The sequence below is a fragment of the Geotrypetes seraphini genome, chromosome 1, assembly GCF_902459505.1.
Source record: "Geotrypetes seraphini chromosome 1, aGeoSer1.1, whole genome shotgun sequence".
Lineage (NCBI taxonomy): Eukaryota > Metazoa > Chordata > Amphibia > Gymnophiona > Dermophiidae > Geotrypetes > Geotrypetes seraphini.
The window spans coordinates 277,592,861-277,617,838 of NC_047084.1; the positions used below are offsets into that span (position 1 = coordinate 277,592,861).

A 24,978-nucleotide genomic window follows, 5' to 3' on the forward strand; every position below is an offset into this window, starting at 1 on the left:
ACCCTCCAATCTTCAGATTCTACAGACGATTTTAATGACAGGTTACAGATCACTAACAGATCAGCAATTTCATGTTTGCGTTTTTTCAGTACCCTGGAATGTATGCCATCCGGTCCAATTGATTTACCACTCTTTAATTTGTCAATTTAGCTTAGTACGTCTTCCTGGTTCACCGAGATTTCTTTCAATTCTTACGCCTCATCACTCTTGAAAACCATTTTCGGTTCATCATCTTCTGTAAAGACCAAAGCAAAGAATTCATTCAGTCTTACCACTATGGCTTTATCCTCCCTAAGCATACTTTTACTCTTTGATCATCCAGAGATCCCACAAATTCCCTCATAGGTTTTCTGCTATTGATGTGCCTAAAAAAAATTGTTACTATGAGTTTTTGCCTCTTTGGCAAACTGTTCTTCATATTATCCCAGGACAAGCAGGCAGCATATTCTTAACGCATGGGTGACGTCACCGACGGAGCCCCGGTACGGACATTTTTCACTAGAAAGTTCTAGTTGGCCGCACCGCGCATGCGCGAGTGCCTTCCCGCCCGACGGAGGAGAGCGTGGTCCCCAGTTTCTTCATTTCCGCGGAGCAAAGAAGACGCATGTGGTTTCAACGGCCGTTGAAAACATCCTTTTTGCCTTCCCGCTCGTGCTTTTTTCTCGTTTTTTCTCTTTTTCCCACTTCGGGTTCTCTTTTTTATTCGATTCAAAAAAAAAAAAAAAATCTCTCAATTTTCTCTATTTTTTGAAACCGGCCCCAGCGGGGCCTGTTGCCACCATACTGGCCTCCGGTTTTGATTTTGCGGAGGCCGTGTTTCCCTTCATGCCCCCTCAACCAGGCTTTAAGAAGTGCCAGCGGTGTGCATGCCCGATCTCCCTCACTGACCCACACAATTGGTGCCTACAGTGTTTGGGTCCAGAGCATCGGGCTGACACCTGCACCCGCTGTGCAACTCTTAAGAAACGCACCTTAAAAAATCGGCAGATCCAGCAGAACATCCTTTTCGGTACCGGATCTGTTATGGAACCTGCCGCGACGTCGACGGTACCGCAAAAGATGGCACCGACCACTTCGACGACGCTCGATCCTTCCTCGGGGTCGCTGGCACCAGGTAAGCCGGCTAAGAAGCCTTCCACCTCCCTTGAGCGCCCGCCTGCCACAGTGGCGATGCCGGTCCTCCCGGCCTCACGCCTACCCCGCAAACGCTCCGCCCCGATCTCGGTGAGTGCCTCGTCATCGGCCTCCTCATCGCCGGGGCGTGGAGCAGCACCTATGGAACCGAAAAAGAAAAAAGCGGTCCTGGTGCCACCCCTGGATGACCGCATCGCGGCCATACTCCATGACAAATTGCAGGAACAGCTGCAGCAACAACTCCAGCACCTGTTACCGACCCTCTTGGCTCCACTTCTTTCGGTACCAGACCGGCCCGAGCCTCGCACCATCCCACCGGTGTCCACTCCCTCGGTGCCACTCAACACTTCCATGCCAGTCCTCTCGGCTCAACCACCCCGTTCTCATCCTGTGGTACAGACCCGCTCTGAGGTCGATCCCCCTCGGGACCAGGAAGGGCACCGGTCTCCCCGGGACCCTGAATGGCACCGCTCTTCCCGGGACCGGGATCAGCACCGGTCTTCCTCTCCCGGTACCGTCTCCATGCGCTCTGGCAAGTCTCTTTCTAAGACCCGCCACACTGAGCCTTCCACCCCGACATCTCGGCGTGCGCACACTGATATCAGGGACCCGGACTTATGGGAAGAATCCCCACCCGGTACCGAGGAGGATGCATCATCCACAGACGAGGAACCCTCAGTGACCGATACCGCTTCCAAGCCTGAGCAATCCTCTTTCACCAAATTCCTCAGGGAGATGTCGGCGGCTCTTTCTATTCCTTTAGAGTCCGACTCCAAAAAGTCCCAGGCCTTTCTGGATGCCTTAGACTTTGAACAACCTCCCAAAGAGTTCCTCAAGTTACCCGTCCATGAAATACTGCGGGAAACTTTTTATAAAAATTGGGAAAATCCACTCACTGTCCCCGGAGCTCCTCGTAAACTTGACAGACTATACAGGGTCATCCCAATTCCGGGCTTTGACAAACCTCAATTGCCCCATGAGTCTCTCCTAGTTGAGTCTACATTAAAGAAAACTCAGGGCTCCAGTGTTTATGCCTCCACCCCTCCTAGCAGAGAAGGCAAAACGATGGATAAGTTTGGCAAACGCCTCTATCAAAATGCCATGCTAGCCAACAGGGCGAATAATTACACATTTCACTTCTCATTTTATATGAAGCATCTCGTACAACAACTATCCGCCCTACAAAAATACATACCTGACCGCAAAGTTCCATCCTTTCAAAAACAAATTTCCAGCCTCCTTCAACTGCGGAAATTCATGGTGCGCTCTATTTATGATTCATTTGAGCTGACCTCCCGAGCGTCCGCCATAGCTGTTGCCATGCGGCGTCTGGCCTGGTTGAGGGTATCTGATCTTGACATCAACCACCAAGACCGCCTAGCTAACGCACCCTGTCTTGGGGATGAACTTTTTGGGGAGTCCCTGGATTCAACCACCCAGAAGCTCTCAGCATATGAGACCAGATGGGACACTCTGATAAAACCTAAAAAGAAGGCTCCATCTGCTCGTCCTTATAGACAACAATCCTCTTACCAGCGCAGGTTCTCGGCCAGGCCTCTCAACCCGCCTCAACAGCAGCCTCGCAGACCTCGTCAACCACAACACACTCAGGCTCGCTCTCAATCTCACCAACCTGCCAAGCCTCTTCCTCCGTCAAAACCATCTCAGCCCTTTTGACTCCTTTCTCTAGGGCATAGCCAGTCTTCCACCATCATTACCTCTTCCTCAGCCAATCGGAGGACGTCTCCAACTCTTCCTCAACCGTTGGGAGGTCATCACATCAGACCTGTGGGTCCTCAACATCATCCGCCACGGCTACTCTCTCAACTTCCAGACTCTCCCACCAGACAACCCTCCTATAGAGTCTGCGGCCCACTCCTCCCAGTCCCTTCTCCTCCTAAGGGAGGTCCAATCCCTCCTTCTCCTCAATACCATCGAAGAGGTTCCCACAGACCAAAGGGGCCAGGGATTCTACTCCTGCTACTTCCTGGTTCCCAAGAAGACAGGAGACCTTCGTCCCATCCTCGATCTCCGGGATCTCAACAAGTGTCTGGTCAAGGAAAAGTTCAGAATGCTCTCCCTGGCCACGCTTTATCCTCTTCTCTCTCCACAAGACTGGCTATGTTCCCTGGACCTCAAAGAGGCCTACACTCACATTCCAATCCATCTGAATTCACGTCGCTACCTCCGATTTCAGATACAGCACCGCCACTATCAGTACAAGGTGCTACCCTTTGGCCTCGAATCATCGCCCAGGGTGTTCACCAAGTGCCTTATTGTGGTGGCGGCCTTTCTCAGGTCTCACAACCTCCAGATGTTCCCCTACTTGGACGATTGGTTGGTAAAAGCACCTACGTCTCCACTTGTGCTACAAGCCACTCAGTACACCATCTCCTTCCTCCATCTCCTGGGGTTCGAGATCAATTACCCCAAGTCGCATCTACTTCCCACACAGCGACTTCAGTTCATTGGAGCTGTTCTCGACACCACTCTGATGAGGCCGTTTCTCCCCTCCGACCGCCAACGAACTCTGCTCCACCTCTGCCGTCAGGTGCTCCTCCGTCACTCCATTCCAGCTCGGCAGATGATGGTCCTCCTGGGCCACATGGCATCGACGGTCCATGTGCTTCCTCTGGCGCGACTCCACCTCAGGACACCTCAGTGGACTCTAGCCAACCAATGGTCACAGACCACGGATCCTCTTTCTCATCCCATCTCTGTGACATAGTCTCTTCAGCAATCTCTTCAATGGTGGTTGAACTCCTCCAATCTTTCTAGGGGTCTACTCTTTCATCTACCCCCTCACTCCATGATCATAACCACAGATGCCTCCCCCTATGCATGGGGAGCTCACCTGGGAGACCTTCGCACTCAGGGACTCTGGACCCCTCAGGAACGTCAACATCACATCAATTTCCTGGAACTCAGGGCCATGTTCTATGCCCTCAAGGCCTTCCAGCACCTTCTCTACCCTCAGGTTCTTCTCCTGTGCACAGACAACCAAGTCGCCATGTACTACATAAACAAGCAAGGCAGCACCGGATCTCCCCTCCTCTGTCAGGAGGCCATCCGCATCTGGACCTGGGCCACGGCCCGCAGTCTCTTCCTCAAGGCTGTCTATATCCAGGGCGAACAGAACTCCCTGGCCGACAATCTCAGCCGCATCCTTCAACCTCACGAGTGGACTCTGGATCCCCCCACACTCCGCTCCATCTTTGCTCGGTGGGGCACTCCTCAGGTGGACCTCTTTGCAGCTCCTCACAACCATCAGCTGCCCCTTTTCTGTTCCAGACTCTTCTCTCCTCATCGTCTGGCCCCGGATGCATTCCTGCTCCACTGGACGGATCGGTTCCTCTACCTCTGATGTTGCGGACGTTATTCAAACTCCGCAGGGACAAAGCCACCATGATTCTCATCGCCCCTCGATGGCCTCGCCAACACTGGTTCTCCCTCCTGCTCCAGCTCAGCTCCAGGGAGCCCATTCCTCTTCCTGTGTTTCCTACTCTACTTACTCAACAGCATCAGTCTCTACTACATCCCAATCTGTCCTCGCTCCACCTGACAGCTTGGTTTCTCTCGGGCTGACCTCTCCAGAGAATCTCTCTCAGCCTGTCCGTCGCATTCTGGATGCCTCCAGGAAACCGGCCACCCTCCAATGTTACCATCAGAAGTGGACCCGGTTTTCATCTTGGTGTCTGCTTCATCATCACGATCCCACCTCATTGGCGGTGGAAACCGTACTGGACTATTTGCTCTCTCTCTCCGACGCTGGCCTCAAGTCGACCTCCATCAGAGTCCACCTCAGTGCCATCACTGCGTTCCATGAGCCTATCCTCGGAAAACCTCTTACGGCTCATCCCCTGGTTTCCCGGTTCATGAGAGGCCTCTTCAATGTCAAACCACCTCTGAAGCCTCCTCCAGTCGTCTGGGACCTGAATGTGGTTTTATCAGCACTCATGAAACCTCCGTTTGAGCCTCTTGCCACAACTTCACTCAAATTTCTTACATGGAAGGTGCTTTTTCTCATTGCCATCACCTCTGCCAGGAGGGTTAGTGAGCTGCATGCACTGGTCGCCGACCCACCTTTCACTGTTTTTCACCATGACAAGATGGTTCTGCGTACCCATCCTAAATTCCTTCCCAAGGTGGTCTCGGAATTTCACCTCAACCAGTCCATTGTGTTGCCTGTCTTTTTCCCTAAGCCCCATTCTCATCCTGGGGAACAGGCATTGCACACGCTGGACTGTAAGCGTGCCCTTGCTTACTACCTTGACCGTACCAGAGCTCACCGCTCATCTCCTCAGCTCCTTTTGTCCTTCGACCCTAACCGTCTAGGTCGTCCTGTCTCCAAACGGACGCTTTCCAACTGGCTTGCTGCCTGCATTGCGTTCTGTTATGCTCGGGCCGGACTCTCACTGGAAGGTGCTGTCATGGCCCATAGGGTCAGAGCTATGGCTGCTTCTGTGGCTTTCCTCCGTTCCACACCCATCGAGGAAATCTGCAAGGCGGCCACTACTCACTACTGTCTGGATACCTTCTCCAGACGGGATGGGCACTTCGGCCAATCTGTGTTACACAATTTATTTTCCTAATGGCCAACTATCCCTCCTCCCTCTCTGTTAGCTTAGAGGTCACCCATGCGTTAAGAATATGCTGCCTGCTTGTCTTGGGATAAAGCACAGTTACTTACCGTAACAGGTGTTATCCAGGGACAGCAGGCAGATATTCTTACGACCCACCCACCTCCCCGGGTTGGCTTCTTAGCTGGCTTATCTTAACTGGGGACCACGCTCTCCTCCGTCGGGCGGGAAGGCACTCGCGCATGTGCGGTGCGGCCAACTAGAACTTTCTAGTGAAAAATGTCCGTACCGGGGCTCCGTCGGTGACGTCACCCATGCGTTAAGAATATCTGCCTGCTGTCCCTGGATAACACCTGTTACGGTAAGTAACTGTGCTTTCTTGTTTAGCTTTCTTTATCAATGCTTTGCATCTAACTTGCCAAGTTGCTATGAAAACTATCTTTAATGCTGATCCTCTACAATCTCTCTTAGAACCAGGCCTACTGAGGGTTAGGCACTAGGTCAGCATTCCTCCCCTCAAGGGTCACCTGTGAAAGTCCTAAGAGTTCAGTAATCCCCAGATACTACTCCATATCAAATAAATCACTCTAATGATGACAATTTTTCTGCAATCGTTGTCCAGGTCCATAGATGGAGCTGCTTATAATAGCCATGTTTCTTTGTCACCGTAGATTCCAAAGAACCCAAAGTTCGCAATTGAATGCACCAATCTGCATATGAGGGTTATATCTGACTTTTCAATGGCTGACAATTAAGCACTTCGCTGCAACCAGGCCCAGTCTCAGTAACCTAATTTGCCAGCGATAAGTGCAATTGTACAACCCTAACACAGCTTTGAGGTGTAAATTCTATAGGAATCTGTAACAAAGATGTTAAACAATTAGTGTGATTTCCCTCCAAAACTGTATTATTGCAATATACTCCCATCAAATGTGAAGAAATGAACCCTGAGCCATAGTACATCTCCAACAATCAGATGCCTGTGGAAACATCTTTCATGCCTTCATGTGCTAATGCTATTTGCTGTTGAAGCCTTACCGTCCTGTAAATGTTTTTATGGGATTTTGTCCATCTTGTAGGATGAATTTGAAAAAAGGTTTTAATAATGGTACTGTTCTGTCAAAACATGTTTTGGTATTTTTAATATGTATGCACGTAATTTTGTAAACCGCATAGTTTTATGCGGTTTATAAATTTTTAAATAAATAAACAGTTCTGGGGTCAAAACTTTATAAGCATTCTCTTGTACCAAAACACAAGTCAAGACTTTACATACTTCATAACATCTCAGACTACTCAAGTTTGGTAAAAGTACAACCCAAATCTGTTTCCCAACGTTTCATATAAACAAATTTATACAGTTCTTGCCCTCTCAAGTATTGATATAAAACAGAAATTGAGTGTGGTAATTTTCTGAAAGCCAACCAAAGATTTTCAAAATACTCTATTGGAAGAGCTTTATCCCAGCCTTGGGTTTGCATACAATGACGCACTTGGAAATAAGCGAAATAGTCCCCTCCCAGTAGGGCAAAAGCCCTCTATAAGGCCTCAGAGGAAGTCAGGACACCTCTTTGTAAAAGATCTCTAAAGGTAACCAGTCCTAAATGTTCCCATCTCTCAAAATCCCTGCTATCCTTTCCCACTGAGAATTGGGATGCCTCATGTATAGAAACCATTTATACTTCAGAAGACTCCAAAGTTATACTAGATGTTGCAAAAAATAATTCACCTAAACTTTGAGTCTATCGCGCTCTGCCAAAAAAAACAGAACCAATATTTTAACTTTCAAGAACCCATATAATATTGTTCTAACTGCACTCCCAATTTACAGTCAGCTGTATCACAATCAAGTATCATCTGCAATTCCAATGCCTGGCAATACCAGAACAGGTTAGGAACAACTCAACCTCCCCAGTTCCCTGGCAGATCAAAGTACTTTGTATCACTCCTGAGGGCTTTCCCTACCAGATAATATATATATTATTCAATGAACTGTATAATTTAGACAAATGTTTTTAAACAGATAACTGTGTTTACAGCACTCCTAAGAACATAAGCAATGCCTCCGCTGGGTCAGACCTGAGGTCCATCGTGCCCAGCAGTCCGCTCACGCGGTGGCCCAACAGGTCCACGACCTGTGCAGTAATCCTCTATCTATACCCCTCTATCCCCTTTTCCAGCAGGAAATTGTCCAATCCTTTCTTGAACCCCAGTACTATACTCTGCCCTATTACGCCATCTGGAAGCGCATTCCAGGTGTCCACCACACCTGGGTAAAGAAGAACTTCCTAGCATTTGTTTTGAATCTGTCCCCTTTCAATTTTTCCGAATGCCCTCTTGTTCTTTTATTTTTTGAAAGTTTGAAGAATCTGTCCCTCTCTAATCTCTCTATGCCCTTCATGATCTTGTAAGTCTCTATCATATTCCCTCTAAGTCTCCTCTTCTCTAGGGAAAAAAGTCCCAATTTTTCCAATCTCTCAGCGTATGAAAGATTTTCCGTACCTTTTATCAGACGTGTCGCACTCCTCTGAACCCTCTCGAGTATCGGCATATCCTTCTTAAGGTACGGCGACCAATATTGGACGCAGTACTCCAGATGTGGATGCACCATCGCCCGATACAACGGCAGGATAACTTCTTTCATTCTGGTTGTAATACCCTTCTTTATTATGCCTAACATTCTATTTGCCTTCTTAGCGGCCGCTGCGCACTGTGCCGTCGGCTTCATTGTCCACCATTACCCCCAAGTCCCTTTCTTGGGTACTCTCATTCAATACATCCCTCCCATCGTATAGTTGTACCTCGGGTTTCTGTTTCCCACATGTAATACTTTACATTTCTCAACGTTAAACTTCATCTGCCATCTCGTTGCCCATTCCCCTAGTTTGTTCAAGTCCCTCTGCAGTTCTTCGCAGTCCTTTTTAATCCAAGCTCCACTAAATTGTTTGGTGTCATCCACAAATTTTATTATCTCACACTTCATCCCTGTTTCTAGATCATTTATGAATATATTAAATAGCAGCGGCACGAGCAGCGGGACCCCATTCCTCCAGTCCGAGTAGTGGCCCTTCACTCCCACCCTCTGTTTCCTACCCGCCAACCAGTTTCTGATCCATCTATGTACGTCTCCTTCCACCCCATGATTCTTCAGTTTCCGGAGTAGGCGTTCATGGGGCACCTTGTCAAAGGCTTTTTGGAAATCTAGATATATAATATATATATAATGTAATATAATAACAGCTTATATACCACAATACCGTGAAGTTCTATGCGGTTTACAAAGATTAAGCAAAGGTACAAATTGATTGACTTTAAGAGGGGAGGAAGAAAGAGGGTTAATAGGACAGGAAATCCATTTTTGAGGAGAGAGTGATCAATAGAACAAGTTAATCGCTATAGAGGGGAGACAGAAGAGAGGATCAGTTGTCTAGATACTTTAGGAACAGGTGTGTTTTCAGACGTTTCCTAAATTCCTCATAAGTAGTGAGCGAAAGCAATTGTTCTAGGTCTTTACCCCATGATGTTGCTTGGTGCAAGAGAAGATGTTCATGGTGTTTTTTCAGTTTACAACCTCTCACTGGGGGGGAAACGAAGTTGGAATGTGAGCTTCTCTTGTGTCTGTTGGCTGAGAAGATGAAAAGGTCAGTAATATATTTAGGGGCAAGTCCGTGTAGTGCTTTGAAGCAGAAGCAGGCAAATTTAAACTTTACACGCGCCTCAATTGGCAGCCAATGCAGCTGCCGGTAGTAGGGTGTCACGTGGTCAAACTTCCTCAGCCCAAAGATCAGTTTGACCGCTGCATTTTGCATCAATTGTAAACGCTGCATGTTCTTTTGGGAAATTGCTAAATAGGCAATGTTACAGTAGTCAAGTAGACTCAGTACGAGGGATTGGACTAGGGTTCTGAATGCCACTGTATCGAAATAAGCTTTAATGGATTTGAGTTTCCAGAGAGTGAAAAATCCCTTTCTGATCAAGGAGTCCACCTGGTCTCTCATGGTTAGACACTGATCCAAAGTTACACCTAGTATCTTTATGGTAGGTTGGATAGGGTAATTAAGATTATTGATACATAGTGATGATTTGGTGTCAAGCGGATGTGGCGAAGCAATGAAGAAAGTTGTCTTTTCTGAATTAAGTTTAAGCCTAAAGGTTGTCATCCAGTGCTCCATCACGTTTATAGCTTCTGAAGCTTTAGGAATAGTTTCAGAGATAGAATTAACGAATGGGATGATGATCGTAAAATCATCTGCTTGATGTCTATGGGGTCTCCTCTGTCCATCCGTTTGTTAATTCCTTCGAAGAAGTGCAATAGGTTCGTTAGGCACGATCTCCCCTTGCAGAAACCATGTTGGCTGGTTATCAGAAGTTCGTTTCTTTCAAAATGTTCATCGATGTGGTGGATGCCTGGAACGCACTCCCGGAAGAGGTTGTGGCGGAAACTACCATTCTAGGATTTAAGGGCAAGTTGGACGCACATCTTCTTGCAAGACACATTGAGGGATACGAGTGACCAAGGTCCTCGACGGGGAACACCTAGCTGAGCCTCCGCGAGTGCGGACCACCGGACTAGATGGACCCACGATCTGATCCGGTGTGGTCATTTCTTATGTTCTTATGTTTTCTTTTATCAGTGCTTCTGCCATTTTCCCCGGGACCGAGGTCAGATTCACCGGTCTGTAGTTTCCTGGGTCACCTCTTGATCCCTTTTTAAAGATGGGCGTAACGTTGGCTATCTTCCAATCAGTCTTTCTCTATAACAACTATGCCTCCGGTCTCTAACACTGCTTAAGCTTCATTTGAAGCAGACTCCAATATGGCAACCTGTAAACTGTATATTATGCATGTTAGCCTGTAACCCATTTTGAGCTGTTGGGGAGGACAGAATAGAAAAATAAATACATAAATAAATTTGGCTGCAAATAATTAAAAAGTTAGAAAGAATGTGTGGGTTGCCTAAAAAGTCCCTGCCGGCCGCCACTGGCTCATGGGCCTTGCATTGAAGAATGCTGGTGTATACTGATGGTTCAGTAACCAGGAGATAACTACCAACATCTTTGCTTTTATTGTCTATGATGTGTACATTTCTTTGATGTTGCTAGACCAATCTAGACCAATGAATTATGTCGCTCTATCAAAAGATGAAGGCAAAGAAGTTTGAGCACTTCTAGCAACATAAGTATAAGGAGCGCAGTGGTTCAGTTTCACTTACCGCTCATCTAGACGTGACTAAATATTTTAGAGGTGTGCTCCGTTTGAAGCCACCTCTGCATTTTCCTTTTCCTTAACATTGTTTTGAAAGGCCTTACTAAAGCCCTTTTTGAGCCACCCACAGATGTATCCCTTTTGGACCTTACTGTCAAGGCAGTATTCCTAGTAGCCATTGTCTTGGCTAGACACATTTCAGAATTGCAGACTCTCTCTTGTAGAGAGCTTCTTCTCAGCATCACGGAGACAGGTGTAACTCTCCATGCTGTTCCTTCTTTGCTTCCAAAAGTTGTTTACAATTTCCACGTCAACCAGTAAGTTTGCCTGCTTTTAGTCTAATGGAGTCAAATAAGCAGGATAAGAAATTGCAAAAACTGGATGTGTGAAGTCTTACTTCACTACTTGGAAAGAGCCAATGATTTTTCTTTTTCTGACCATCTGTTTGTGCTGTTTAGTCAGTCCAGGCGAGATATGCCAGCGTCCAAGACGTCTATTGCCAGATGGATTTGCATGGCTATTTCATCATCGTACATCACTTTTGGCAAGGAACCACCGGTCTCTCTCAAGGCACACTCAACCAGGAGTGTTGCAACTCTACAGGCTGAGTCTTGGGTGATTCCTCCAGCTGAAATTTGTAGGGCAACAATGTTGTTTTCTCTTCATACCTTTACCTAGTTTTATGGAGTGGATGTGGCGGCACGAGAGGACTCCACTTTTGGAGCTTAGTTCTGCTGCCCCTCCCTAGATGCTGCCACTGCTCTGGTACATCACTATTTGTACAGAATCTGGTGTTGGATGTAAAAGAATGGAAGATTAAATTCTTTGCTAATCTTCTTTCTGTTAATCCACAACGGATTCTGTGTTGCCTGCCTTTTCTGCCTTTGCTTGAAGTTGAGCTCCAGTACTTTGCAAAGATGCTTAGGGATTAGTTTATGGCGCCTACTTGAGCCAGAGCATAGCCTCTAAGCCAGGACCATAAGTCCAGGTCTCTCTATCTTGGTGGGCTAGGAGTTTGGTGGCAGTCTGCCCTTTGGGGTCACTATCTGTTGATCACGCCAAACTGCTCAAACTACAAGATCACATTGCTGCAACATTTTTATAGTACTGTTAGCATGCTTGTGCATACAACCTCTGCTATTTCCTCTTATTTCCAAGATAATTCAAAAGGTCTTACAGGATTCAGACTATATGATTCTGATAATCACTCATTGGACTTGATTCCTGTGGCTCTTTGCATTAACGTAGGCTGACCCTCTTCTGGGAGATATTCTACTCTTCTCATGCAACAGAAGGGCCTACTCAAACATCCGGATGTATACTCTTTGCTTGTCACTACATGGATTATGAAAGGGCACTAGTTAATCTTCTACGGATAATATAGCTGATAAGACATTATTGCATTGGATAAATCTCTTGAAAGCTTTCTAGAACACTAATACTGTAAAATTGTTTTTCACCTAATAATACACAATTGGGAAGTTGTTTTATTGATATCTGATGGACCAAAGTATTATGATCATTTATCTAAACAAATAGCTCTAGAGAGGTTGCAAAAAATTGAAATAACTTATTATCCTTTCATATATGTTTAGCCTTCAAAGATTGATAGGAGTGTCAAAAATATCTTGCTACAGTTAGGGGGAAAAGTCTCGAGTAGTTCAACTTTAGATATGTATGTAGATATAAAACGTATAACTGCCTACTGATACACATGAAATGAAAAGCAATGTTCACTTCTGTATTCTGAAAAATTAGACGTATTTTTAGTAGAGATATGGAAGCAGTTACTGTACCTTGTCCAGAAACACTGTACACCATGCATCTAACCATTTTTTTTTTCTGTTTAAGGTATTGTATCAAGATCTGGTACTCTCACTTATGAAGCTGTTCATCAGACAACACAAGTTGGATTGGGACAGTCTCTTTGTGTTGGTGGGTATGTGGTTCATGCTACTTTGCTCAAATATGAGACATTGATTTCTGTATACATTTTAATTATTATTGATATATTTGAAGTGGTTTCAGATATTAGTTATATACATAGGAGCCAACTTTTTAAATTGATTGAGGATGCTAAACCTAATGAAAATTACCCCATCCCTGGATACAGTCAATGAGTTTGCTACATATTGAGGGTACTCGAGCACCCACGTTATCCGGAGTTGGCTCCTATGGTTATATTCGTTTGCAGATTATAAATAAAAGTGCCATTAATGTAAAACAATTGTAGTACGATGAAGTTGAAACTCATGACTGAAAAAACATAGACATATTGAAAATTCTCCAAGGGTGAGTAAGATAGCCCTCACAGAGCCCTCATCAGGACTAACCTGGGGGAAAAAAAAACCTTGCCAGTTAGAAAAATTCTGGAAGCTTCTAACTGGCTCTATATAGTTTTACATAATCACATTGGACCACCTTAGTCCTAATTTCTTCATAGAGTTAGTAGGATGTGTCCAATCTTTTCTCAGAATTTTCCTCAGAATTTTCACTTGATTTGTCACATGTGAGTCTGTCTTTTCTCTGTAGTGTTCCTTACTAGATTTTGGACATTGTAAAAGATTGTGTTTTTTGTATGCTTGCTTTCTCCCTCCCTCTTTTGGGGATTCGGCAACCCAGCCCAGGGCCTAATTTTTTAAAATTGAACAGTTTGATTTTGCAGGGGCTGTGTTTTTTATTGATAAGTTCCAAGAAAAGGTCTCTTTAACAGCTTAAAAAAATACAGGCAGTGGTGATACCAGAAGTATTTCTTGCAGGCCCAGATTCTATAAATGGCACTATTATCAGCAGCTACCTTAAAAACAGCCGTCGATCACGTGTCAATCACGCAACTGTGCCATTTGCAGAATCGTAGCTATATGACTAGTAGACACAGAAGAGTAAAAGATCATCCACTGAAATTAACTGCTTCACGACATTAACGGCCTCTTTTACAAAGGCGCGCTAGCGGCTGCGCTGAACTAACGGCCCCAAAGCCCATAGAGATTTAAAGGGCTTTGGGGCTGTTGCCGCGCGGCTTTGTAAAAGAGGCCATAAATGTTTTCTTTTGATCTAAAGTATCCATATCCATCTGTTCTGGATACAGTTCTCTTCTCTTATCTGTTAAGCATTTTATATAAATTAATTGTATCTCTCCATTTACTGTTATAGGCTTCAGTCCCATGTTTTTTCTCCATGAATGTTCTAATTTCCTACAGTGTCTTTTCTCCTCTAATAATGCTTCAGTAAACCATGTGTACTAGGCCTGCCTTTCTTAATTTACCTTATAATACATCTAACAGGGAAATTTGATTCCATTTATCAATCAAATCTAAAGGTGTCACTTTATCAGTGAGGTACCTAGCTTTTATATAACCCCAAAAATCTACAGGGTTAATTTTTCCCCTGAATTAATTGACCTAGTACAGGGGTAGGTAATTCCGGTCCTCGAGAGCCAGAGCCAGGTCAGGTTTTCAGGATCTGCACCATGAATATGTATGAGATGGATTTGCATGCACTGCCTCCTTGAGATGCAAATCTATCTCATGCATATTTATTGTGGATATCCTGAAAACCTGACCTGGCTCCGGCTCTCGAGGACTGGAATTGCCTATCCCTGAACTAGTACAATGTTTTGATACATTTAATACATTGCTGTTCCTTCAAATTACAATAGAATATCAGTTAACCGGCATTCAATTATCTGGCACTCTCAACCAACCAGCAAACAAATTGGCAGAAAAAAATATCTCCCACTCTCCTAAGACAACGTCCAAAGTGGTGCTCCTGACCCAATAACCTTCCCTCCCTCCAGCCCCAGAGGCATCAGCAGTAGCCACAAATCTCCCTCCCTCCCTCAGCATTGTGGAATCCACCAATCTCACTCCATTCCTGAAGCACCAGAGCCAGTTCTGACAAACCCCCCTTCACTTCTTCCTCCCTTACTCGCTGGTAAACAGTTTCTGGCTAGCCCCAGTAGGGCCTTTCTCTGCCGCAGCGGACGTGACGTGGCAGAGGGAAGGCCTGCCAGGGCTGGCCAGAAGCTGCCTGTTTACCGGCACTTCCTCTTGTTTTCCGGCTGCCACTACATCTTTGGGTGAGGGAGGAGAAAGGGAGGGGGCTTGTCAGGACTGGCTCTACTCTTTGGGAACGGAGGGAGGGGGTTGTCAGGATCGGCTCTGCTACTTCGGGTAAGGGAAGGAGTAGGGGAGAAGGTGGAACGAGAAAGAAGGGAAGAAGATTCTGGTCCTACAAGTAGGGGTGGGGGGATGATAGAGTGAGATGAGAAGGGAGACACAACTATTTTTACATTAACTCTCAAATAACCAGAAACTAACAGTTTATCAGAAATACCAGAAATAAAAGTTATCCGGCATCCACCAATCCCCATGGTTGCCGGATAACTGAGATTCTATGTAATAGAAAAATCTAAAAGAAAATGGTCAGACCTAGGAAAAGATTTCCATTGACCTGGTAAAAACCCATTATCTTCGGGGAATTATGTTTGATATTATTCCAATTGATGACCTTTAATATGAGTGATTTCAAGGTTAGACCAGAAAAGATCTAATAAATTTAATATTGAAAACCATTCTTTAACTCTGGAATCCGATAGGTTGTTTAGATGTAAATTTCAATGTATATTTAGCCAAATAGTCAAGTTGTCCTTAATCTTTACCCATCTTTTAAAAGAAAACAATAAAAAAGTACACAATACAAGTATAATGAATCTTTAAAAGAAGGGTCACTTATTTTCCCAAATCAAAACCTCAAGATCAGGTAAATCTAATTATGTTACCTTAAATCATTATAAACCAAAGCCAGGCCTTCCCCTTGAGGAGGATGTTCTACTTTATACCCTTAGCTTTGGATGTCCTACCAATGATAGTTATGTTTCTGTTGAGAATAAAAATCCTGGTTGATTATCCTCTAACACAGGGGTGTCCAACCTTTTGGCTTCCCTTTTGGCCGCATTGGCCGAAAAAAATGTTTCTTGGGGCCGCACAAACGTGCAAACGCTGCAGCAAGACAGAGGAGGGAGCCAGCAAGACGGTAAACACCCAGGGGCAGCAGAAGAAAACACTGCATCGCCCTCGACTGGGGCCACACAAAATACTTCACGGGGCCGCAGGTTGGACAGCCCTGCTCTAACAGATCTCTAAGACTATGGGCTCATTTTCAAAGCACTTGACACACAAAGAACCTCAGTACCTGTGGTACTTTGTGTGTCTAAATTGATTGAAAATGAGCCCCTGTACATCTTATTAATTTATCTAGCATTCACATAATAGCCAGTAATAGGTATAAAAGGATTCATGGAAGACTACTCAATCTCACAAGCTGTCTAAATTAAGAACGAGGTCTACTATAATAAGATATATTTTCCTCTCCCAATGATACTTTGAATTGCATTAGTATGACAATTAATATAATTTTTCAATTTAGGACCCCTTTAACCAGTATTATCTTTTATTGCGTTTCTTCATGTCTGTGCATAGCGTTGGTCATTTTGAGTGTTGATAGGTGGCTCAATCATGAAAACTTTCTCATCTGTAAACCAAATGAAATTGACAGCATGTTCGGGAACTTGCAATGGAGTTGCTTGCACTGTCATATAAGTAGTGCAATTGTTCTTGGTTAGCTGTTGTGCTCATCTCAACTTAGACACTGTAGGTCAAGATCAGTGTGGATGATTTGAAACACTATTGAGTGAGACTTAGGGCTCCTTTTACAAAGGTGCGCTAAGCGTTTTAGCTCGCGCTAACCACTTGCTAAATGCTAATGTGTGCATGTTAGTCTAAGGACGCATTAGCGGTTAGCATGCGTGTATAATTAACATGCACTAAAACGCATAGTACACCTTAGTAAAGCATAAGTTTGATGAATGGACCTGTGAGTTTTAGGTGCATCTTCTTGACTCAATACAAGTTCAACTGTCATAATGTGTTTTCAGTGCAAACTAATCAGGTCCTGCCTCTTCTGTTTGTGATCTGTTTCTCGCAATTTTTTTCAAAACATTCTATGCTTACCCTCTTCCACCACTCTGTTGGAAACTCTTGCACCAGTCTATGAGAACTATAACCTTTTTTTAATAGAAATTTTTAATAAAGAAATCATTGGGATTAAAAGCCATGATAACTATATTTAAATCAAAATGACATTTGCTTGTATCATAGTGATAATTGCTAGGTGGTGGTGGTGTCATTTAGGTGAGGTAGCTGGTGTGAGTGTAGAATTATTTCACATTTATTCAGGATGATATATCCCAAATGTTATTGAAATTGGTCAAGTTTTGACAGTTATATACTGTAGAAAACAAACTTTGTGTAGCTTTTTTTCTTTTTTAAACAGCGTATGTGATGGAGAAATAAAATTATGATTTAAGAGGAAAAGCTTCCAAATTCTAGTCTGTTTGGCTATCCTAAACTAAACTAAACCTTAAGTTTATATACCGCATCCTCTCCATAATAATTTCCTATTTTAACTATTTGAATACGTAAACCTGTATTGCTTAAGCTGCTTTTTTTCGCTAGCTATAGGTATTTGGTTGTGATGGAAGAGAGAAAGGAAGGATGGGAAAAGGGTGTATACTGATGCAATATACATTACACATTCTTTTTTGTACTGTTTGTTGCTCTTTAAAACAATATTTTATATTTTGAAATGACGATCTTTGGTCTAGAATATATGGTCGTGATGATCTTCAATTAACATAAGTAACTATAACATCACATGTTAGTATTTGGCTCAAACCTATTAAGACTGACGGCAGTGGTGATTGAACACCATTTTGGCACTAGCAGTAAAATATGCAAGCATACACACAAGCACTTGTACCTTTTGATATACCTGTATTGTAATGTCTGTGGTGTTCATGCCTTTCAGGTATTGGTGGAGACCCATTCAATGGAACAAATTTTATTGATTGTCTCGATGTGTTTCTGAAAGATCCTAAAACTGAAGGCATTATACTGATTGGTGAGATTGGTGGCAGCGCTGAAGAAAATGCAGCTGATTTCCTGAAGGATCATAATTCTGTAAGTGTGTTCTGGTATCTAAGAAAATATTTGCCATTTACAATGTAGAAGAATGGCCCGTGGTACATCAGGCCTTATATAAAAAGGAGGCACATAGGTAAATGTAGGCAGAGTACAGGGCCTGCTGCCCTTACCAGTAATAAGTAACAGCTACAACTTTCCTCCCTGAGGTGGCAGATTTTGAAGGTACCCAGGGCTGCGGTAATACTAGCACAGTCTGCCCCCAGATAACAGAAGCCAGTCTTTTTTCATGGGACATTTGAATATCCTATATAATAAAACCCTAAGCGCGCATATGCACTTAGGGTTTCGTGTTCCCTGCCGCTGTGTTTTTTGATCCGTGGCCGGATTCTATTTTAGGATGCGGTGGCAGGGAACACTCTTGAGCTTCCCCCCTCCCGCCCTCACTCACCAACTGCTGCAGACGCTGCTTGAAAGGAGCCTGGTGAGGATCGCGGCTGTGTCTCTGGAGCTTCCCCCCACCCACTTACCAACCGCTGCCGATGCTGCAAGTCCAGAGCCACTGGCGATCACCACAGCAGCCACTCCCGCTCTCTCTCTGTCTGCCGAAAAAACCAAAAGAAAAAAAAAGCAATCGCTGGCACGTAGGGGGAAAGAGGCACTTCCGGTTGCGGCAGGGAAGAGTGGGGCTTCTCTCTCCCCACCAAGCAGCAACAAAAACTCCTGATGTCCGCGGCTGTGACCCCCCCACCAGAGTGGTAACCCATAGAAGAAAATCACGAAGGTCTTTCCAGACTTAGTAACAGAATATAACTAGAATATCGAGTTTAGTCTGCTGAATCCTGAAGACGTGATTGTTATGCGAAAAGCATCTGGAGGCTGTGGTGTTGGACATTTAATAGGGGTCCAAACAATGTGGCCAGTTTTTGTCTTCAACCTTTCACCAATACCAACATCATCTACCACCATGTCCCATCCTTAGAAATAAAAGGCAGATTGATTGTATGAGACTGCCACAGCACTTCCCCCTGACAAGGAGGAGAATGATATTTGGGTGGGGGAGTTGGGATTGGAGTTGGGGTCTGGGTTGGTGAGGAGAAGAAAAACATGGGATAGCCACTAGAGAGAGAGGCTTTGGGTGGGTGAGAGATGCAGGCATTTGGAGGGTAGGTAGGAGAGAGAGAATACATGGATGGGGTGGGCCACCAGCACCTCAGCAAGCGAGGGCTAAAGGAGCAAAAATAATTTTATTTCCTATTTTGTGATTACAGTGTGTCAGATTTGAAATGTGTATCCTGCCAGAGTTGATGTTAGATAGTGGGTATAAGCTAAGACCTAACAGAGAGAGGAAAAGTCTTTTTTTTGCTTATTTTGTTTACACCACGTGGGGTTGAAGAGGGCAAAAGGGGGATGGGTGAAAGACTACAAAATAAACCTGCCAGGACATTTAAAAAAAAAAAAAAATGCCCGATTGATCGGGAAAAGCAAATTGAATCAAAAAGTTTTTCACTGAATCGGGCAGCACTACTAATATAGACAAAACATGAAGAAAACACTGGACAACAAATTTTTCCAAATGTTTTGCTTCCTTAAAACAAACTGGTGATTATGACAGACCCCTTCAAAATATAAACAGATATAATTTCCCACTGACTGTATCACGTAGGAATTTTGAGAAACATGATGGTATCTTTAAATGACTATAACATATTTTAATGCACAAAGTTTCTGATATGCTGTGATAGTTTGCCATGGTTAAAAGTGTGTTCCTGCTGATTTTCATTTGTACTCAGTGTCCAGTGCATTTCGTTGCAGTGTCCAACAATAGTCAGCAAGCACTGATGGATTCCAGTTGCCCAGATATATTTTTTTCCATGGTGGCAATGTCCTGGTGAAACCTTTCGCCATGTTCATCGCCATGATTTGCGGGGAAGAAGTTCAAGTGTGAATTTAGAAAGTGCATCTTCAGTGATATGTTGCACTTCATGGTTTTGTATGCTCCAAGAAGTTTGTCAGCCAGAAAATTCTCAGCATCCTTGAATGTTTTCCAGGTGATTTTCTCTGGTTTGACTAACAGATCTTCAAATCTCTTATCATTGATGATGTATCTGATCTGTGGACTGACAAAAATGCCTTCCTTAATATTGGCTTCAGTTATTCTTGGAAACATCTGTCTTAGATAAAGAAAACCTTTGCCTTCCTTGTTCATCACTTTCATGAAATTTTTCAAGAGGAGGCAAAAATATCTTTGTCAAGTCAACAAATGATTCATGTACCACATTTTTCTGTCCTGGAACCAAATTCTTACGGAGTGGCCAGTTCTTTTTGAATGTAATGCAGCTTCTTAGCACGGCTGTCCCATTCACAAATAAAACAACAGTACTTGCCTCAGGTGCAGACCATAGGGGGTAATCCCATGGCTGGTGTCATGATCTGGGAACCTCTAACCCCTTGTGGCAGCGGCAGTCTTCACCACTCATTGCTCCTGCCGGCATTGGACCTTCCCCTCTGCTGGGTCCTGCCTTTGCAGAAACAGGAAGAAGGCAGGATCAGCAGAGATGAAGGCCTGATGCCAGCAAGAGCATTGAGTTTTGAAGGTTGCTGCTGCTGATGTAGAAAGAGAGAGAGAGGTATCCATCCTTTAGAGGGGGTAGAGAAATGCTGCACCCGATTGGTAGTTGTGGAGAGACGGTTAAGGAAGAAAGCTGTCCAATGGGAGGGGGGGGATGATAAGGAGGAAGACCAGGGAAGGGAGAGGAGAGAGATGCCAAACCATGGGGGAGGGAGGGAGGGAAAGGAGGGAAAAGAGATGACAGAGCATGGAGAGGAAGGGAGAGATTGAAGGAAAGCAGAGGAGAGAGATGCCAGGGCATGGAGGAAGGGAAGAACACAAAGATGCCAGATAATGAGGTAGGGTTTGGTGGGAAGGAAGGAAGAAAAGGAGAAGATAGAAATGTCAGAGCATAGGGGGGGGGCATTCCAAGTAGCAGAACTACTACTTTAAGATCACTGCAAATATTCCAGTTGTACTTTGTGTACTGGATATGCTTTAACACCAGGTCGTTTAATTCTGACTGTTATAAGATGAGGCTCACCAGATGTACATAGTTCAAGATCAGGATCACTCTCAGTGCTTGGCTGGTGCATTGCAGATTCTTCGTCGGTTTCGTTTACTCTCCATTTCTGTGGTTGCTTTGGTACCAGAAGACTGTCGTCATGAGGCACTGGTCTTGTGGCTGAAGGAAGATTGGGGTATTCAATTGATTTTTTATTTTTACCAGTGAAACCAGATACATTTGCCAGACAGAAGTAACAGTGTCAAGTGATCCTTCTGTTCTCACCATATCATTGGGATAGCAAATGGCATTGACTTCTGAGTACCTCAGAGCCAAGCTATAAGATTGACTTCACATCTTGCACAACAAATGTGAGGAGCCCATGGTTTGTCTTGATCACCAGTCTTGGTACATCTTTGAGACTTAAGTGTGTACTCGTCACAAATGTAGCAGAATGTATCACAGCTGTTGTGACAGCTATAGTAATTAATAATTAACTGTCTTACTAATTAAGTTATTTACATAGCCAATACTATATGCCTTGAAGCATCAAAATACACCCGAACTGACAGACACGTGGAGGGGCATAATCGAAAGGGACGTCTAAGTCCGTTTAGGTCCATCTCGCAAGTCGTCCAAAGTTAAAAAGAGCCTAAGACACATTTTCGAAAGAGACGTCCAACTTTTTTTTACTTTCGAAAATCATCTATTTATACGTCCTGCCGATCTGATCGTCCAAGCCGCTAAATCGTCCATTTTTATACCACATTTCCATCCAACTTTTCGTACAAAAGTCCAAAGCGCCTAGAACAAGCCCTGTTGGACGTGGGAGGGGTCTGCAAAGTGATGGACTGAACACCCAGACATGCCACCTAAATAGTGGGGTACCTTACAGGGCACTGCTGTGAACTTCACAAAAAGGGTGCCATGGCTTCTCCTCACTACAGCTCCATTATAGGTGACGGTGAGTCCCCCAAACCACCTCCAGAATCCCCTAGATTCACTTATCTACCACCCCAATAGCCCTTATGGCTGCAGGAGCCACTTATATGCCAGTCAAAAAGGGTTTTGGGGTGTATAGGGCAGTGCACATGTTTAAGTATCAATGCAGTGATTACAGGGGCTTATGGGTATGGGTCCATAACCCACCCCCAAGACGACTTAAGCTGCCTCTGTGCTGGACAACTAGGCTTTCCTATGCCAGGCGGCCAGATGATGATGATCTGGAGGCTGAATTTTAAAGGTGTGATTAATATTTTTATGGGGGTGGGGGGTCGGTGATCACTGGGGTAGTATGTGGGGGTCTGTGTTATGTGTTTTTAGTGCTTATCTGGTGAATTTAGGTGGGTTTTTGTGACTTAGACCATGTTTTACATGGTCTAAGTCACAGCGTCCAAGTTTCGTCTAGGCTCTGTTGTTAAACTTTTGGTTATACATGCTGTACGACTAAGTCTAAGACGGCCCACGTCCTGCCCAACTCCCGCCCTTGACACGCCTCCCGAAACGCCCCGTTTAGCTTTGGACGCTGAGCAGCACTATGAAGGCCTAGGTCGTTTAGAAATATGTCCAAAACCCGGTTTTATTATCGACACTTGGAAGTTTTTGAGAAATGTTTGTCCAAGTGCCGACTTAGGCCGATTTTTAGACGTTTTTCTCTTTCGTTTATGAGCCCCATAATGAAGATTATCCCTGTATACGAACTGCTTTTATATAGCTTTTTCAGGCAGCATCCATCAAGCCCATGTACAAGCATGCCCAGACTGCATCGTTTCCATGGACATTATGCAACATGCCTTGAATGTATGCCTGGACATACCCACACTATATCCAGCAAGGTAGACCTATGTTAAGAATTAGGCTAAGAATTAATTACATTAGCCTGAAAGTATAGCAAGAAATTGTAAAAATATACCTTTTTGTTAAAATGGTACGTGATACGTAATTTTAAACTTGATTTTAGTAATCAGCAGCTAAAAATCTGAAGCAAAAACTTTGTTGTCCAGTGAAATCAGACCTCAGTTCACTGGCTCCTTGATTTACATTAAATAGTTTGAAGCCCTTATCATAGGTTTGTAAAAAAACAAAACTCTACATTTCATTTATAATAACTCACTTATTATTTTCTTCCATTTAAGATTCTGTTTTCTTCATATAATGTCCACAGTAATAAACTTACCATTGTTTTAACTTTTACGGCTTTTAGATGAACTTTTCACAAGTGTGTCCACAACTAATGAAATCTGTAATGAGAATCTTTCAGATTAATACTACTAATCTCTTATTTTAGGGCTCCTTTTACAAAGGTGTGTTTGCGGGTTTAACGCGCGCAACTTTTCATCACTCACTAACCCCCGCACTAGCTGAAAAACCTATCGTCTGCTCAAGAGGAGGCGATAGCGGCTGGCGGTTTAGTGCGTGCTATTACATGCGTTAAACCGCTAACACGCATTCATAAAAGGAGCCCTTAGTCTCTCTACATGTTTCTTCTGAATATCCTTTTCTCTCAGCCAACTCCCAACAGAGGCACTCCTGTTTTGCTTTGAAAAAATAAACTACATCAGGGGATAATACTTTCACTTCATCTACCCCAAACTACATATGGCTCATCTAATATCTTCATAAGGGTCCCTTAAATTATAAGCTGCCTTATATTGGAATTCACCATGACCCAGTCTGTAGTGAGTAAAACATAGCTATATCAGAGGTCCTTTCCATTCTGGATAGTGTCAATTTGGCACAAATTCAAGCAGTTGATTGCAATTTTTTTGTTATATTGGATAAAATATATTGCAAATATTATTCAGAAAAATCTATTTAACATGTTTTAAGTGTATTGATTAGACTTTTGTTGGCATGTAGGGGTGGGTTTGGCTTGAACACTTTTCCACCTCTTGTATGAGCACACCGTTTTTATTTTCTCTTCAAAGAGTCAAAACAGAAAATTAGTAATTAAATAAATCCCTTATATTGTAAGTCGCCTTGAACCTGTTTAGGCATAGCCCGACTCGGAAATATTAGATTAGATAAAAACTAAAAAAGATCTTCGTTTGGATTTTTTTTTCCCCCATTTGTTGATGCCAGGAAAAATTATATTGTTTTGTTTTTTTTAATCTTAGTTTGTTCTGCCCTGTTTCTTTGTTCAGTATTAAAGGTAGAACATTTTTTTAAATATTCCTTCTCTCCAGGGACCAGATGCGAAACCTGTAGTTTCTTTCATTGCTGGATTGACTGCTCCACCGGGCAGAAGAATGGGTCATGCTGGGGCAATCATTGCTGGGGGAAAAGGAGGAGCTAAAGAGAAAATTGCTGCCCTTCAGAGTGCAGGAGTTATTGTCAGTATGTCTCCTGCTCAGCTGGGTAGCACAATGCACAAGGTAAATTATGCAGATGTCTGGAGTGCTGTTATACTGTGGAGCACAGCATGGAGCCAAGAAACTTGACATTTTAAAGCTGCTCCTGATTGTTTAACTGTAGGTCACATGGTATGCATCATCTGCAGTTTTGTTTTGCTTTTTTCATTTATTTTGCTGTATTTTGACTGAATTTGGTGCATTGTTTGGGTGTGATATTATATCCCCAGTTATCCTTTATGTCATGTTTATAGTATGTCATTAGGAAAACATAAGAATGTTGAGCAAGCTTCAGCTGTACCTGCCTAAGCATGATTTCAAACAAATAATTAAGTTCTTGTTATTAGCAGGACTTGATTGTGTTCTTGGGTCTACCATCCTCTAGTTTGTGCACCTTACAGGTGGCACAGAACTCAATAATATGCTTACTATGTTGGATTAATTGATTGCGATGTGCTGGTTGTCTATGGAATTTCATGTGAAGTATAAATTGCTATTGATGGTTTATTTGAGCCTTAGGCAACAATCACCAAAGATTCTTTAATGCCCTATGTACAATTAAGACCATTGCTCTCTGCAGCTCTTTCAGGACTGGTTGTTCTGTCTCAGAAACAATTGCATTTGGAAGCATTAAGGAAGCGGACATTTCACGTGCAGGACCAACAGAGTGGAA

General features: G+C 43.8%; 1 protein-coding gene across 1 annotated transcript in view; it reads left to right on the forward strand.

Annotated features, from left to right (window-relative positions):
- SUCLG1 (succinate-CoA ligase GDP/ADP-forming subunit alpha) overlaps positions 1-24,978 on the forward strand; it is an 83,722-nt gene that overhangs the window by 57,091 nt on the left and 1,653 nt on the right. Inside the window, exons 6-8 of the mRNA XM_033952669.1 lie at positions 12,771-12,854; positions 17,787-17,938; positions 24,141-24,329. Of these exons, the coding sequence (XP_033808560.1) occupies positions 12,771-12,854; positions 17,787-17,938; positions 24,141-24,329 (425 nt within the window). The remainder of the gene's footprint in view (positions 1-12,770; positions 12,855-17,786; positions 17,939-24,140; positions 24,330-24,978) is intronic.